The sequence below is a fragment of the Pteropus alecto genome, unplaced genomic scaffold, assembly GCF_000325575.1.
Source record: "Pteropus alecto unplaced genomic scaffold, ASM32557v1 scaffold14, whole genome shotgun sequence".
Classification (NCBI taxonomy): Eukaryota; Metazoa; Chordata; class Mammalia; order Chiroptera; family Pteropodidae; genus Pteropus; species Pteropus alecto.
Window position 1 is genome coordinate 18,452,493 of NW_006436810.1, and position 17,884 is coordinate 18,470,376.

General features: G+C 44.6%; 1 protein-coding gene across 1 annotated transcript in view; it reads left to right on the forward strand.

Annotated features, from left to right (window-relative positions):
• ATP9B (ATPase phospholipid transporting 9B (putative)) overlaps window positions 1-17,884 on the forward strand; it is a 181,745-nt gene that overhangs the window by 27,071 nt on the left and 136,790 nt on the right. The window contains exons 7-9 of the mRNA XM_025048153.1: window positions 4,930-5,103; window positions 13,074-13,224; window positions 15,580-15,693. Coding sequence (XP_024903921.1) covers window positions 4,930-5,103; window positions 13,074-13,224; window positions 15,580-15,693 — 439 coding nt within the window. The remainder of the gene's footprint in view (window positions 1-4,929; window positions 5,104-13,073; window positions 13,225-15,579; window positions 15,694-17,884) is intronic.

Genomic DNA, 17,884 nt, shown 5'->3' on the forward strand with positions numbered 1-17,884 from the left:
TCTTTCATCTCTTATACTCTCGTGACACCTTGTGAGATCTTTAGTCTCATTTGATCCTGAGTTTTGGCTCATTTGTTTTAAGTCCATTTTCTGTTCAGATTGGGCAATTTCTGTTGTTCCATCTTCAAGTTCATTAAATTTTCCTCTGTCTCCTCCATTCTGCTGGTGAGCCTACCTATTAAATTTTTTAATGTTACTATATTTTTTTAGTTTCAGAATTTCTGGTTGATTCTTCTTCATATTAGCTGTTTCTTTGTTGAGACTTTCTATTTCTTTTCATTTGCTTCAAGCATGTTCATAATTGCCCATCGAAATGTTTCCATGGCGGATGTTTTAAAATCCTTGTCGGATAATTTTAACATATGCATCGTTTTGATGTTGTCACTTGTTTATTCTTTTTTCTCGATCGAGTTGAGATTTTCCTGGTTTTTGATATAATGAGTGATTTTTGATTGTGTCCTGGACAGTTTGGGTGTTATGCCATGAGGCGCTGGACCTTATTTCAGTCTTCTGTTTTATTGGGCCTCCTCTGACACCACTTTGGGGGGGATGTGGGTGACGCCACCTTGTGACTGCCAGATGGGTGACAGGCCAGGTTTCCTACACAGCTCCTCTGACACCTGAGAGGTGCTCCGTTACCGCTGGGTGGAGGTGGGGTCAGAGGATCCCCACTGGGCTCTGCTGACACCATCGTGTCTAGGAAGGGGAGGAGTGTCTGCTTAGTGGACGCTGTGACTTTGGACATGGTGTAGCGGGGCTGTTACCTCTGGGTGGTGGTCAGGCTTCCTGTTTCTCTTGTGGCCTCTTCTGATGGTCGGGTGGCCAGGCCTGCCTCCTCTGTGGATTGGGAGGAGGTCTGAGACCCCTGTGAGCCCCACAGTGTTACAGGGGTGAAGTCCCTGCCCCATGCCCCACCTGGGCCTTCCCTGACAGCGTCAGGGCGGTGGGGGCGTCACCCTACAGCTGGGCGCGTTGGCATCTAGGCTGCCCCCATGTCTGCTGCCCTGTGTGGGGCCGTGCTCAGTCGTGTCATGTTGGGGGACAGGTAGTTGCCACCTGAAAGTCTCCTTCCTGTTGGGCTGCCCTTCCTGGGCCTCGGCAGGAGGGACCAGGCTGTTCTTGGGTTGTGCCCGTGGCTTCTCTGCGCACTGACTCTAGCACGCAGTGCGGGGTACGTAGGCAGAAGGAGGACACGGAGCCTCCCTGTGGGGTCACTCCTGGAGCCAGAGGTCCCCCCTGGCCACCCCCCTTCTCTCCACCTTTCCACAGGTCACTTCCAGGGTGGTCGTTGTGTTTAGTGGGGGACGGGGCGTCTGCTGGGTCTTGGTCTGAAGCTGGAAGGAAGGAGCGATTTGCCTTTGTTCTTTTCTCTTCCCTCTTTTTGTTTTAAAGTCTCGTTCATTCCTTCGTCCACCCATTCACAGCTTTTCCGATGCAGTTCACGTACCGTGCGAGGCTCCCATTCGGAGTGTAAAGGTCGTGGTTTTAGTGTCTGCACAGAGACCACACGGCATCTCTGGGAAGGGGGCCCTGCGCCCACCGCCCGCCCTCCTCTCCCTGCCCCCGCCCCTCTCTAATTTTCTTTTATTGTGGTAAAATGCACATAACAAAACCAACCATTTTTAAGTGTACTTTTGAGTTACTGTATAGTAAATCACAAATTTCATACTTTGAAACTGTGAATAAGCTTTATAAAAAATTATTTTTTCTAGTTTTCCTATTTGAGGAAAAACATTTCTATTATGCTAAATATTAGAATACAACTAAAAAGTAAAAACTAGAAGTGAGGATAGTCTTATATTTTCAAAAACAAGTTTATATCGTGAGGCCTTTTTCTCTGTATTGGCCGTTGAAAGCTCACCGGTTGTTAGAAAAGCAGCGTGGATATGGGCTTCGCTGTGTGAATTTTGAGAGCCTCTTTCCTGGACCACGTGAACATCATTTGTGCTCATTACATACAAGGATTTGCAGTATATTTTCAAGGCTCTCAGGTTTTTCTTGAAGTGAAATGATTTTGTTTCGTTATGATCGTACCAGTTTAGGACACAATGTATTTAAAATATAATGTTGGTAAATTGTTCCAACTGACCTAAAAATTTTTATCATTGGGTTTTTATTTTATGAAGATTTCCAGGGGAAGAATTAGATGTGTTTTGAATATGGTTTAATGTCAAAAAAAATAAATATTACACTGTTTTCTATGTTATAAAGGATGACGATTTTCCTGTTTTGTTTTGTTTTTTTAAAATATGTTATTAGGTAAATGAAATGCTGTGTATCACAAATAGTTTTTAATAGTTCCCTAGGAATGCAATTACTTGTTAAGGTCATTTTCTGTACAGTCACGCAAGGCATCAGTTTCTCTTCTTGCATGATGAATATGTGAGTAAAAGTTAAGTATTTCTTAATTTGATGTTTTTTATTTGTCTTTTAAATGGTGCCTGTGTCATTCAAATTATCTTCCAAGTTTAATAGAAGGAGAGTGACACTGGACGGTATTTCGTTTATCAATGTCTGTTAGTACTTTTTTCTTGCTTCCTCGCAGTGTGGCTTTTGGCCCTGCCTAGAGGTATTTGCAGTCTTATAATAGTTAAACTTTAGTGTTTAAAGAGACTCATGCTGGGAACAGATGGCTGTTGTCTGATTATCTCTAACGTATTTCTTGCTAGAGGCAAGACAAATTTTTTTAATGCTAGTTTTCTTATTCAGTGTCTATATGCAATTTTCTTTAAATCTGAAAAATTTTTCTAACTGTGATAACTATCTAAAAATATTTTATTAGTTGTAAAGATGAAACTTTTTCTTTGCTGTGATGGCTTATAGTTGAAAAGCCTTTCTAGACTACACACCAATTCTTAAGGCAGCGTTTATCAAAGCGCCCGGGCCCAGGACTTCTTGGACTCAGGGCTGTTCTTAAGGTCTGTAGAGTTACCTTTCAAGGGGACCTGTAGTCCCTTCAGGTTGCCGGCGTTGCGCGGGCCTGCGGGAATAGAGCTGTCTGGCCCAGTTTTCCGCAGCTGACTGTCTGAGCGCGGGATGGAGTTGCTGATCGGGAATACGACAGTGTTAGGCAACTGTCCCATGCTACCTGGCCTACTTACCTTTGAATTTCTGGATTGGCCTTGACATAGCATTAGGTATTTCACCACTAACTCGAGTTTAAAGGTTTGTCTCAACTTACGTATAGCGTTTCTGAAATTTATTATGTCAAGAAATTGGTTTCTAGGTTTCTTACAGGACATCTTAGAAAAGGAGTGAGTGGCTCTGAGGTTACCGCGTGCACAGTTCCCGCTCGGGGGCCCTTGGCCCAGGCGCTGCCCTCGCCTCAGCCTCGGGTCCCCGCGTGTTCTTCACCGGCCCCTTCCGCCGCTGCTGCCGCGCGGACGCGAGTCCCAGGGTCTGTGGCCCTTCGTGTGCTTTTGCTGTTGTTAAGGACTCGTCAGTGGCCGTTCGCCTCGGAAGCCGTATGTGATGAAGGAAACGCACGCATTTTGTTATAGCACTTTCGTGCTTTATTAACGTGCAGGCCAAGGGGGAAGTGTTCATCTTTCCTGAAGAAGGTGTAAGCATTAGACATATTTTAAATGTTTTACTCTCTTTAATATCAGTTAACGTCTCAGAAATGTTCCCCATCAAAATGGAATCAATAAGGCTGTTAGATGCTTAAGATAAAACTGTGAGTTTAAGCCAGTTATTATATTGATCTACTTCTACTTGGATACATGTAAATTATGCACCTTCTAGAACTTGAGCGTTTTGTTGAAAATTCCTAATTTTCTTTAAACCTTTGGCAGCCGTTAAGATAGCTGTCTTCATTTCTCATATGGCAGTACTCTTGGGTTTGGTATCATCCGTTCTGTCGTCTTTGTTCACATTGTTTTTACTCGTTTTAAAAATATGTTTCCAGAATTATACTTAATTGCTGGAAACGTTGATTTTTCTTGAGTGACAAACCAATTAAGTGTGTATGACACCAGGCAACAAAGACACTTAAGATTTTCTGCTTAGCCTGTCTCTGAAAAAATCCATTATTCATCATCTTATTGTTTTTAAATACTGAGGTAAAATCTTGAGTACAATAGGAAAATTGCTTTGGAAATGGAATAAATTGCTTGCCAGTTCAAAGGCTGCATTTCTCAAGTCGAGGTTACTAAACATGAGGTTGCTTATGTTCATTATCTTTCAGACTCATTGTACTGCTTTTCCAGCTTCAAAGTTGATAAGATTGTGACTTTTGCTAAAATGTAACAGTCCCTGAAAGAATTTAATGAAAAAGACTAAAAATCTCATTTTGCATACTGTATTATATTTAAGTGGTATTTTGAATTTTAATTGCATTTTGTATAAATATTCAGTTTCTAGTTGACTGTTTTTAAAAAGAAGTGGTGTTGTACAGAGAATAAAAAAAGGAATTAAGAGGAGACATTAATTCTGCTTTATGTCTGTTCACAGATCATATAATTTTTTGCCTAAGTCATCTAAAATGGTTTGTCGCTTGCTGTAGGGCAGTCGTGTGATGGTGCGGACAGTATTGGAGTTGTTTGTAGAGATCACATGGAGAGGCTACGCTGAGTAGCATTTTGTTTGGTGGAGTAAGGTGTTAAAAAAGAGGTGTGGAATAAGCCCCTGCTGCTTCTAACGTACTTATCATCACCAAAAGGTCTTGTCTTACTACCTCATTGTTTTGGTGACAATATGGTACTTAGTCATGTGTTTAACCACATGTGACCGTTGCTATTGAAGTTTTCCCATGCTTTTTGAGTGCACGTTTAAACGGCACAGCATGGTAGTGGTCACCTTTGTAGATAAGTCTCGTTTACATTTTTAATTTCCACGGGTTGGTCAGAATCTGTGGTCAAAGTTTACTTCCCTCACCGAAAAAAGGCCTTTGCTGCGTCTTCACACGCTATCCTCTGCTCCTTTGCCCAGGTCCCTGCTGGAAGATGAGTACGCCCGTTTGGATGAAATGCCACTGATGATGTCTGAGGAAGGCTGTGAGAATGACGAAGGTGACTACCACACACTGCCGCGGGCGAGGGCCGCGCGGAGGGGACGACGGCCGGAGCGCGCGCTCTGCGGAGGGTGGCAGTCCCTCTGCGCCAGGTTGGTGACCCGGTGCGCCTGGTTCCTGTGTACCGAGGGCACAGGGAAGGGACTGACAGCTCCGCTCCCGACAGCTTTCTGTACCAGGTCAAGGAAGACGCCCCTCGGGGACCTCACGGAGACGGCAGCCCAAGCCAGGCAGTGCCAATTCGAAAGGGACGGAGAGCCACATTCACTTTTTTGTGACGTGTTTCAGTGTTTAAAAGACGGAGGAAATTTGTGATTTCGTCAGGGAGGCATGCAGTGCACCTGTTCTCTGGTCCCCGTGTCGATCTTTATAACTGTTCCTTTCTCCGCCGCCTGTAACAGCCCTCCCATCCCGAAAGGTAGACGCGGGCCTGCAGAGTGCAGCCTAATCCCACCGTGTCTGTGCATGTTATTGAGCTCCCAGGCTTTGGCGTGGGGCGAGCTTCCCCGGTTAGCAACCAGGGAGGAGAGCAGACGAACGCCCGTAAGCGAGCTCGCGGTGCTCGAGGGCAGCGGTCGCGGCGCGGGACCCTATCAGCTCTGCTCGCTTTGCCTTCACAGTTGATATGTGGACGCACGTTGCATGTCTGGGACACTCTGCCGCTCACTGGCTGTGCTGCCAGCCCTGGGGACAGGCAGGGCGAGATTGCAGCTGACTAATGCTGTCGCGACTTGAGCAGAGTCTGTCAAACAAGTTACAGCTTCTACAGGCTTTCTGCTGACCAAGGTCCGTAGTCAGTGCCTTGGTTACGATCGTGCACTCACATCCCTTTGTCCAGAAGAGGAATGTAAATAACTGTAGAAAAATACCTTGTTCGTCATCCTTCTTGTTATCCCGTTAGAAGTTTGCAAACAGATGTTTTTGTAACTAATTTGATTTCCGGGTCAGCTCCTGAGGTATGATTCAGAAGACTCCGCGGAATCCTGCGGGTGTTGGCGACATGGGGCCAGGCGGTGAGGCTGAGCAGGGTCAGCGCGGTCTGCGTCCTCGTCATTCTTATCCATCGTAAGCTTTCTGTAAGAAGAAGGAATTTCATGGCTAAAGAACATTTTAGAAACTGCTGACTCATGATACTAATGTCATAATAAGAGTCTGGGGCTTTTTAAAAACATTTTCTAGGTGAACTAGCCAGTGTTTTTGGAGTGCTCCTTGTGGGCATATTTAATTCTCAGGCTAATTCCTTTACCAGATGTTGGACCGTGCAGGTTTTTGTTTGTTTGTTTTATTATTCTTGTGTCAGTTGTGATGATTCATGCTTTTTAAGGGTTTATCTATTTCAAATTTATATTTATCTTATAATCTAGTGCAAGGGTCCCCAACCCCTGGGCTGCGGACCGGTACCGGTCCGTGGTCTGTCAGGAACCAGGTCACGCAGCAGAAGGTGAGAGGCGGGCGAGCGAGCAAAGCTTTGCCCGTGTCTGCAGCCGCTCCCCAGCGCCAGCATCAGCGCCTCAGCTCCGCCTCAGATCAGCAGGCACTAGATTCTCACAGGAGCGCCAGTCCCTGCTGCCAACGAGGTTGGGGACCACAGACCTAGCTAATGTGTGAGGTTCTGTATAGATGTCACATTTTTGTATTCCGGATGTTGGTAATTTGTCTCTCTCCCTTTTTTTCATTAATTTTGGTAGGAGATTGTCAGTTTTATTTTTTTCAAAGAGCCAAGCTTTTGGTGTTGTCTTCACTTTTGAAATTTAAAACTTTTATCTTGAAATGAGTTCAGACTTGAAATAAATTCACTTTTGATCTTGAGGTAAGTTCAGACTTACAGAAAAGCGCAAGAGTAGTGCATAGAAGTCACGTGGCCCGTGACTCGGGTTCACTAATTTTTCATGCTTCGCCACATTTGTCATTCTCTTTACATCTTGGTAACATTTGGAGTCATTTCAGACCAGGTCGTTCACTTTGTTCCTGTCTACATCTTAATACTTCAGCGTGCATCTTAGGAAAAGGGTGTTTTCCTACGTAACTCACACAGTTAGCAAATTCAGGAAATTTACACCGACAGAGTCTCTTACGTCTGCCTCAGGCCCATGTCCCAGTAGTGTCCCTCGTCTCCAGTGCCAGCTGCGGTTCAGAGCCAGATGTGGCATTCCATTCAGGCGGCATGCCCGTCGCGTCTCCTGAACCTGGACTCGTTCTTAGCACTTCTTTGCCTCTCATTCCAGTGACATTTTTGAGGACTACAGAACAGGTATTTGCAGACGGCTTCAGCTGGCTTTGCCCGACGTGTCCTTGCCATGCGAGTCGGGGCCAGCGCTCTCCGTGGAGTGCCGTCCGCGCCCTGCTTACCGCGCCCTGCTCGCCGTGCACGCCCTGTCGCCCCGATCTCTGGGCTCCCCTCGTCTTCTCTCAGACGTCCTCGGAGTTCAGCTTGCTGTTCTCTTCCCGGCTTCCTCAGGTGCATTCTCAGGTCACCAGCGTTGCCCTCTTTCCCCTTTTAAAAATAGATGCATTCGAGTTCCCATGCGTGGTGTTTTCGTTAGCGGTCAGTTCCAAACATTTCCTAATTACCATCACCATTTCTGCTGTATCCATTTCCAATTAGAACTGTGCTGCTTAATTTCCAAATGGTTGGGGACTTTCCTAGTCATATGTTGGAGTTGACTTTTATCTTAATTCCACTGTGGCCAGAGACCATACTTACTTTTAAAATTTTAGTCTTTGTAACATGTTGACCCTTGCTTTATGGTTCATCACATGAACAACATTAGTAAGTTTTCTGTGTGTATTTGTACATTTGGTTGTTGAGAGCATTGCTCTGTATGTCGATGAGTCATATTTAATTGTCCAGTTTTAATCTTCTTTATTCATATTCAAAGTTTGCATCTCTATAATCAGTTAAGAGAGACTGGCATTATCTCTAAACGTCATTATGGTTGTGTCTACTTTAAAGTGTGTCAGTTTTTGCTTTGTATATTTTTAGGCTGTGTTCTTAGATGGAAGTTTAGGATTATTAGCTTGCTATTGGGTTGACCTTTTATTGTCATTCAATGTCTCTTTATCGCTAGTACTATTTTTTCTATGCAGGCTTATGATGATTAAATTTACTAAAATGATACCAGCTTCCTTTGATTAGTGTTTGCATGATATATCATTTTCATCCTTTCGTTTTTAAAAACTTTTATTTTGAAATAATTATAGATTCACAAGATATTGCAGACAGTACAGAGTCACCTAGGTACCCTTCACCCAGCCTCCCCCACCAATGGTTACACCCTCAGTGAATATCAAACCAGGAAGCTGACGTTGGCGTGGGTGTGTGTAGTTCACTGTCATTTTATCACATGTAGGTGTGTGACCACCACCACGATCTAAATACGGAGCTGTCCGTCACCACAGAGGTCCCCTTCGTGCTGTTTTTTGTAGTCACATTCGCCCTCTCGCCCTGAAGCCCTAACTCCAACAGCCGCCAGGCAGTGGCCAGCTCTATAGTTTGAACTTAGAGAAGGTTACATAAGTGAACCATTCAATGCGTGATTTTTGATACCGGCCTCTTTCAATCCATGGTGCCCTCGACATCCATTTAGGCCGTTGTATGTGTCGTTGCCAACCAGCGCCCGGTGCGGGCAGTACTGCTTAACTGGCCACCGGCCACAGGGCTTTCTGGTCATTTCCAGTGTGGGGAAGGTAGGTGTGACGCTGCGGGCCAGCCGTGCACAGGTCTTGCCGCGTGTCCAGGGGCTATGTGCTAAGTATATGTTTTTTAAGGAATCCCGAGCTCTTACATTTTTTTTAAAACACAGATGAGAATATCCAAGTGTATGTTCTTTTTAAACTGCCATTTTACGTTCCCACTGGCAGCATGTGACAGCTCCAGTGTCTCTCATTCTGGCCAGCCTTTGTTGTTATCTCTGTTTTTAACTGTAGCTGTTATTATCAACATGCGTGTAGTGGTGGCTTGTCATGGTCTTAATTTGCATTTCCAAGTGACTGGTGAGGTTACACATCTCATTTGCCATTCGCGTATCTTCTTCAGGAAATGTCTCTTCTGTCTGTTCCAGTTTGTAATTGGATTGGTGGCTTTTCCCTGTTGAGTTTTGGAAGCGCTTTACGTATTTTACGTCCGGGTCCTCTGTCAGGTAGGCGGTGTGCAGGGATTTTCTTTCACTCTGTGGCTTGTCTCTTCATCCTCTGGAAGGGTTTTTCACAGGCCGAAAGTCTTTAATCTTGATGAAGTCCAATGAATTGCTTTTTTCTTTTGAGGATTGTACCTTTGGTCTTATTCAGGATTTTGTTTTTACCAAATGGAACATAGCCAGATTTTGGATTTCATTTGTAATGCATTCTTTTCCTAAGGAAGATATTAAGAATGTATTTGAAAATGTGGACGTTAACAGCAAAAACAGTCATGTTTGAGGGACATTAAAACAGCTCAGTAAAATACACTAGATGAGTGTATAAAGTTTTAGTAAATGGCAGTGGTGTGGAACAGCTGACCGCGCCGTCTCGGCAGGCCTCACTCGGTCTAGATGGCAGCGAGGCACGTCGTCCTGCCGTACGGATGCCAGCGGGCCCAAGACGTTGTCACTCTTGTTCTCTGGTGTCTGCTGTGCCAGAAAATGGTTATGAAATTAAAAACTACACCTTACGGAGCAGAGTGTACGTGTAGCAATTTGGACCGGTCTTACTGTCTTTATTTCTTACAGATTTTGTTTTGAATATTTGCTTCTTTTTAATATCATAAATACCAGGCATATAAAATTTGGTTTTATTAACATTAGACAATACATCAGAGCTAAGATACATAGAATTGTTTAGTTTAATTGTAGGAGGAAAATGTCGATGAATATTTCAGTGAAGGTAGATAGCATGATTAATGAATGGTAAGTATTTCGGGCAGGTTGCAACTAATATTAATGAGTTGTTAATATTCCATTGTACCTCTATTCGTAGATTCTGTGAGTAGTAAGGCCTATTTGAAAATTCTTCTTCAGGGTAGGCTTTAATTTCATCATGGTTTAAGAACCGCTTTCTCATTTTTCTTATTTGGCAAAAATTCCAGCTCCGACATATGTAAAACTTCTGTAGTCTGTCATCTAAAGCTTCGAATGTTCTGCATGTGCGTGCCTGTGAAGCGTGTCGTTCTGTGTAGTTCTGCAGTGGGGTGGGAGGGGGCGTCTTTCTCACGAGATTTACATTCCACTCTTATCAAAAATCAGTTCGTGCCTAGGAACTGGAGCCCTGATGGCGTTTGCACGAGGGAGGGGACTGTCAGGTGCCGGGTTCTTCCTGGTCTCAGTGGTCGCCGCACGTTCAGTCGATGGGCAGTGCGTCTGGGCTGCAGGACCGGGCGAAAGCGCTGGTCCTTTACGAAGACCCGAGTGCTGTCTTGCTTTGCCTCGGGAACTAGAGGTACCTGTTGGATATAATGATCGTCTAGTTTGTTTCTGAAGGAGACTCTCTATTTCGGGACTTATTTAATTATAGCTAGTTAAGATTTTAGTAAACGGGGTCTTGGTATATGAAGACCCTTTATTTGACGTTAGAATGTTAACTTGGAACATGGAAGCATTTGTGAAAAGCTGCTAATCCTAAAATATTTTGAGAAAAAATGTAACTTGTGCACTATTGGATTTAGGTTCAGCTCATGTAAGGCGACATGTAAGTGGGAAGGCGTCTTCTGTACAGCGACTCAGCAGTGTGGGCACGTGGTAGGTAAAGCCCTGGTTCTTTCTGAAGACTCTTCTTCGGTTCGCCCTCTCACTTGGGAGTATTTGCCAACGTACTTTACTCATGTTACTTTGCCTCCAAATTGCCCTTAGATCTATTTTCCCCCTTAGCTCTGCAGCTCAGCCAGGCTTACATGTACCTTCGTGGTCGCAAGGACCTTATTTGGGGGTTTATGCCCTTTATTCTTATCCTTAAAGTCACCCGCCTGCCTCCCGATCGTATCTCACGCCTCGTGACCCGGGGGCAACACTGGTGGGGCATCAGGCTTTAAACCCGCAAGCCTGTGCTCACCTCATTCTGCGAACCACGTGATTTGCTTGTGGCTCCCCGACCGCTGCGCGATTCTGTCTTTACAGAAGAAAATGTTAGAAGTAACACTTGTGAATGGTGATCAGTAGCAAAGTGTTATGAATAATTTAGTTATATCTTAGAAGTCTAGGAATCTGTGTTTTCTATACAGGATTTTAGAGAAAAAGATGATAAACTGTTGAGTATGTTTTTAGCTCTTGGCATTTAGCTTAGAGTTCAGAGTACAAGGCATTGGCAGTTAGTGCGAGGTCAGTTTCCTGTGCTGCTGACCTTGGTAATGATGTTGACGTTTTGTCCCAGCTGGTGTTTAGTGTTCACGTGACGCAAACAGTGGCTTTACATTTACAGAGCCTTTTGCTTGTGGAAGAATATGTTGACACCAACAAACACTCTGTAAAACCCACATTTCTTAAGTTTTATACTTTTTCAAACACTTATCTTTGCCTGTCTTCTGTTTCATCTCGGGTTTGTCTGACTTCTGTACAGTAAACCATCAGATTACCTAATTATATGTTTCAGAACAAAAATTCACATCTGAACACACACGACTGGAAGATTTTTGCTGCGTGTGAAATGCTTAAGGAAGCGTGCGCATATGCGGCCTGTGTCTTCACCTGCTGTACCTGTGTGCAGTGTGCTGTGCACCTGCCAGCCTGCTCAGGAGCTGTCCCTGTGATGATGAGAATACTCTAGATCTGTCACACCCAGTGTGGCGCCACTAGCCCAAGGGTTACTGGGTGTTGGAATGTGGCTCATGTGACGGAGGGCCTGAACCTTTTATTTCACGTACTTTTAATTCACATTGAAACGACCACCAGCGCCAGCGGCTGCTCCGTTGGACAGCCTGTTGCAGTTAGCGCTGTACGGTTGGAGACGTCTGAATGCGACACCAGGAGGCAGGACAGTGACTGCAGAGCGCCTCGTGTGCGTCCTCTCTGGCCGGCTCTGTGCTAAGGGCTCGCAGCGTGCGAGCTAAGAGGTCGATGCTTTTCCAGATGAGGACACACACACTGGGCCCGGGACCCCAGGCCACTTGCTGGGAGCCATCTTGGGGAACATGACCTTGAAATCCGTGTTTCTCGGTCGAGCCTTGCTGCCTGCTCACACACTGTCCGTTATTTTTGTCATCTGTCGAGTGGCTCCTGTGCTGTGTACAAGGCCAGGAACAAGCAGGTGTGGAAGTGAGCGGAAGCCGGCCCTGTGTTGAGTGCGGTGGGACAGACGCCGGCTCCGGTGTCCGCTCGCTGTGACCCTGGCGAATCCTCTCGAATGAGCCGCTCGCCTTGCTGGCCTGGTTTTCTCCCTTGTAAGATGTGCAGGTCGGTGTGCACGCAGATCGCGCAGCTGCGGGTGTCTGAGACTGGACCTGAATCTCAGTTTCAGGAAGGGTCTGCTCATGCTCAGAGCTCGTATGGCGTGACGTGACGGTGACGTGGGCTGCACTAGGAGCCCGTGCGGTAGCCCGGTGGAAGAGTGGCCCGCAGAGCTGCCGTTGGGAGGAGGCAGGGGGGCGCGCTCCCGAGCTCCAGGCGGTGGAGGTCGTGACCCCCCAGGAGGGGTCCGTGCTGCACACGTGGTCTGCGTGGCAGCGGCCAGGGGGCGGCCGGGGCCAGAGTTCTCGTGAGGGGTCCAGGCGCACAGCACAGCTACCGCTGGGCGGGAAACAGTCACCGAAGTGGACGGTGTTTTATTCAAAGCCTTATTTAATTTTTGTTTAATGCGAGCATCGACAAGATCAATATTGCCAACATTTTACTGAACTCTGCTCGGCTGGTCCCTTCCCACCAGGAGCCTCAGGAGTGACCTTGGAAGCCGCCTGTCAAGACACAGTTACACGAGTCCCTGGCATCTTAGGTCACATTCGAATTTCTATAACTGCCCTTTTTAAGAAACCCCTACAGATTCACGTTAGATATGCTATCAGTGCCTGGTAAATGTGGAAGCAGTCATTATTGCCTATAAATATGTAGAATTAATTTAAAAACTTAGAAAGCATACAATATGTACCTTTTGTTTCATGCAGTTGCTGCGATTGGCTGATAAATGTCTGTCAGAGGAAGAGAGAGCTGAGAGCTCGCACCGTATGGCTTGGGCATCCTGAGAAGTGCGAAGAAAAACATCCTAGAAATATCATCAAAAATCAAAAATACAATGTGTTTACCTTTATACCTGGGGTAAGACTATTTTTAAACAGTTGATATCAGAGATTGCTTACTTCCTTTGCTTTCATTGTTCTTTTTAGTTCTTAAATTTTTTCTCTTGTTAATTGTGTCATATCCAAAATCAGTGTCTTTTTTGCTTTTGAACCATTTGTGTTTCAAATTATTAAATCCATATACATTTTTAATGTAGATATCATAGTGTTCAACTGAAGAAAACTTAGTTTGATTATTGCCTTCAGTTCTAGATAAAAATCATACTTATATTATAGAAATAATCAAGTAAAGTAAAATTATTAGAAAGTAAGTCATAAATTTTATTTGCCTGGAAATTTGTGTGGAGTGCAAAATGAAAGAAATGCCTAAAGCTTGCCAAGGAACTTCATAATTAAAGTAAAATTTTTAATTTTACTTTAATGTGAGTCAGTAACAAAATGCCTGTTAGGATTTCTGGCTATCTTTTTTACTTCACATTATAAATTTCACACCTGTTATATTGTTATACCACGAGTTCTCTTTAATTAGGTATTATCGTTATTTTAAATCTGAATTTTAAATATTTTACTATTTTTTGTTGCTAGTGATATTTCTGGTTTAAATTACAAGACTGAGTTCATGTGTATTCAGAATAGTTGAATAAGATTTGCTTTTTGTGCATCATTCCCTATTTTGATAACTGACTTATCTTTCTGAGGCAAAAGGAATCTGATACTGACTATATTTTTATATCAAACTTATCGACATGTTCTAGGTATTAGCTCTTATGCTATTTTGCAAGAAAATCTCTTGATTCTGTGACATGAGGGCTACTTTATCTTTCATGTTTTCACTGACTTTCTTTAGGGCATTGATTACCTCCCACTGCCCATCCCACCCATCCAGGAGTTGGCAAGTGCTTAATATGTGCTGTGATCCTTTATTAAAACACAAATCCGACAGCTTCGATTAAAAAAACTGATCTTTTGTAAGGACAATAAAATGTAAATTGTCTTTTAGGCAGATAAATATTCTTATCTTTATTGACCGGTTACTCTTTTCTCTCTGGTTTAAATTATTAAATACTCACAGATTGGCTAAGCATTGTACATGTCCCTAAAGGTCACAAAGTTCGTTCAGTAGACAATGAAGTATTGATTACAGTGCTTCAGAGCCAACGTCGCAGCTTGACTGTGATCAGTAAATCCACACAGCCCGGCGAGGCCTGGAAATACCTGTTGATGTGTCAGTGCAACTGTTACCGTGCGAATGATTTTCTCCTTAGATTGTCTCTTAAATTAGTCTTTTCATCTAAAATGTAGTATTTTAGAAACATTTGGTAATTGCACAGTAGGAATTCTATGCCATTTTTAGCATGAATGGCAATTTCTGAATTGCTAATAGATATAATTTATGCTAACTGAGATTTTAAAGAAATCACTGAGGAGAAAGAGAGCTTTCTCTCCTGCTGAGATTATTTATGAAATGATTCAAAACATTTTTAGAGAGCAAGTGCACGATTATGAACATAACCGTGTATCAATGTAACTGATTTTTCAGTCACACACGACTGTACGATGATGCATATAACTTCATTATATAAAAATGGTGGTTCCAGGCTCTTTTCATCAACAGCAAGTTCTTAACCCATTGCTCTGCTCTGTTAAAGTCACTGTGTCTTCCAAGTTGCATAAAACATGGCATCCAAGGAGATGTGGGTTTGCAAGTTGCAAGTTTGTGGCGTTTCGTTGTGATTGTACAGAGTGCTATGTGAGGAATTATTCTCATCTATAAATATAACTTTTGTTCCATCTTGATTTTCAGATTCAGTTGAATTAAGTTGATTCACTTTCATTCCGTTTCTTAAATCTCAATTTGAGAATTCTTAAATCCCAATTTGAGAATTCTCAAATTGAGATTTAAGAAATGGAACGAAAGTGAATATGTATGGGTGGCTGTCTTCCTGAAAATCCACATGTGTAATTTACACGTCTTTATATTTTATCATTTCTCACACTTTAAGGAAATTAAATACAGGTGATGAGGGCAGTTTTAGGGGAAGTAAGAGATATGTGAATGTTTTGCTTGTTTCTCAGTCGTTGTAAAGCTGCCCAAATATCTACATTCAGAAAACGTGGCTATCATGTTTTCTTTTTTACCATTTCGTAAATATGAGGTTTATGAGACTTTCTGAGCTGTTATCAGAAGACACGTTTGTGTGCGTGCTTGCCGGCTGGGGGCTTTGCTGCCTTATTTGCTCAGATGTGCGCACAAAGATCCATAGACTAGACGGTGAGTGTGGAAGCTGCAAAATTACATACAAGAAAATCAAAAGCTTTTAGGAGACACTTTTAATGTAGTTGAACTTTCTAATTGTCTTTTTTTCCTTTTTAGGTTTTATATGAACAATTCAAGTTTTTCTTGAACCTCTATTTTCTGGTAGTCTCCTGCTCACAGTTCGTACCAGCATTGAAAATAGGCTATCTCTACACCTACTGGGCTCCTCTGGTAAAAGAAAAGATTTTTGAAATTAAATATTTAGAGTATAGTTTTAAGACTTGAAATGGTTAATAGACAAATTGATCAGATTCTTAAAATGTGATATCGTTGCTCTGTATCATTGAACTTTTGTTAAAGGATTTGACAGTGTCTGTCGCTTAAGCCCCTCACAGACGCGCCCCCTGCTGGTGGGGTTCCGGCAGCCTCTGTGGGGCCCTGTGCACCTGCCCGAGTGGCAGGCCTGTCCCCCACCCAGGTCCCCACCGTGGCCACAGAGCCACTTGGAATCCAGGGGGTCTGCTTGATATGTTATTCTCTTGACACCTTTGGCTGACGGTGACCGTGCTGAAGTAGCACAGTGAAGCCCGTACAGTTCCTGGTGGACAGCTCAGTGCGTACAACTTGTTGAAAGGCAAATGATACTTATCACCTGATACTTCCATTTTAGGCACGTGCTGCCTTGCTAATCGTCTCATGCTGTTTGCTGGTTGTTTTTATCGATTCTCAGCTCATACAAAGGCACGCCCTCGTCCCCTCTTTTAGAAGAGCATGTGGTCCTTTGGTCTGCTCGAGGGCGGTCGGCCCCGTGCGGAGCCGGCCAGGGCTCAGGCGCCCGCCGGTGCGCCCTCGGAGCTGGGGTCTGCCGCAGGGAACCGGAGACGGGCTAGGAGTCACTGTCCCCGTTCACATGGACGCGGCTGCAGGGGCGTGAGCAGTGAGCGTCCCCGTGCAGGTCACACATGCAGACCCGAGACTGGGCGCGGCGCTGACCGTGTCCGCGGTGGCCCTCACCTGCTCTCTGGTAGACGGCCATCTGCAGCGTGGGAGGGTGGTTTGGTCGTCTTTACTGGAAGCCTGAAAATGGATGCGAGGAATTTATCCTGAAGAAATAACGAGGGGTCACAAAGTCTGAAGAACGTCTACTTTATTTTTGATGTAAAACTTCTTTAAAAGTCAGCTGTCTAACAACGGATCATTTATGCTCTGTGCCATGCATATGTTGGACTGCCATGTTCCGTGTAGCTTTAAAAATGAAGTTTAGAAAAAGTATTTACTAACGTTAAAGGTACATCTGTTAGAATGATGGGGAAAAGGGGGTTGAAACATGGATAGGATGGGATCCACACTCTGACCCGCCAGGAGCGAGCTGTCTGTGCCCAGCGCTGGTCTGAGCAGCGCTGGCACCGCAGCGACTGAGACGGGTGGTGTGCTTTCCCGGCCGAGCCCAGGCATGGGACAGAGGACGCAGACAGGGCCACAGCGCCCGGCAGCCATCCCAGAGCTGCGAACAGGAAGGCGAAGAGTCGGGTAGGGGCAGCGAGAGGGCTGCGGCTGCTTTAGAGCGATAGGCTCTTCTTAGGGGTGGCATCGAATGACATCTGAGTGACAGGAGAGAGGGGCGCGCTGTGTACAGAACAGGGAGAAGCGTATTACAGGCGGAGGGGAAGCGGTGGCCAGAGGTCTTAGAGCTACAGGATACGTGGTGTGCGTGCGCGGGGACCGTGGTCGGCCGGGCTGGGGCAGCTCCTCCGGCGCACGCTCTGCCATCGCCCCGAGTTGGCCAGGGAGCCCTGGGTTTGAGTGGCTGGTGCGCGCCCCGCAAAGAACACCGGGGCTTCCGCCGCAGCTTTAGAAGTGGGGGTTAGAGCCGGGAAGCCGCGGGGGGCGAGTCTTTCCTCCTCCTGCCCGCTCATCTTCCTTCCCGCTGGCGGTGATCTTCGTCTTGAATTTGAGATTATCATTGCTCTGTATCTCTTAATAATTTTAGTACTTGTATCAATAAACAGTATACAATATTGTTTTGCGTGATTTAAGAAATTTATATAAAGATTGTCTTTTTCTGTGTATTTTTTTGCAACATACATTTTTTTAGCTTAATGTTGGTTTATAAAATTGCTCCATTTTGACTCACATATCTAGTTCATTCATTTTTCACTTCTCTGAAGTATTTCTTTTTCTGAATCTGTCACAGTTACTTGTCCATCCTCCTGGGAAAGGAGATTTTTAGGTTATTTCTAATGTTTCACAAATACAGACTTTGCTGTAATGATCAGTCTGAATGTACTTTACTTTTTATGTACATGCGCCGGGAATTCTACGGGCTGTGTGTGCGCCAGAAGTCGCGTTTAAAAAGAGCTGTTTATTTTTTCCACTTCGTAAACAAAGGAAGTATTCTTCCGCAGGGATTTCTCCGGAAGCC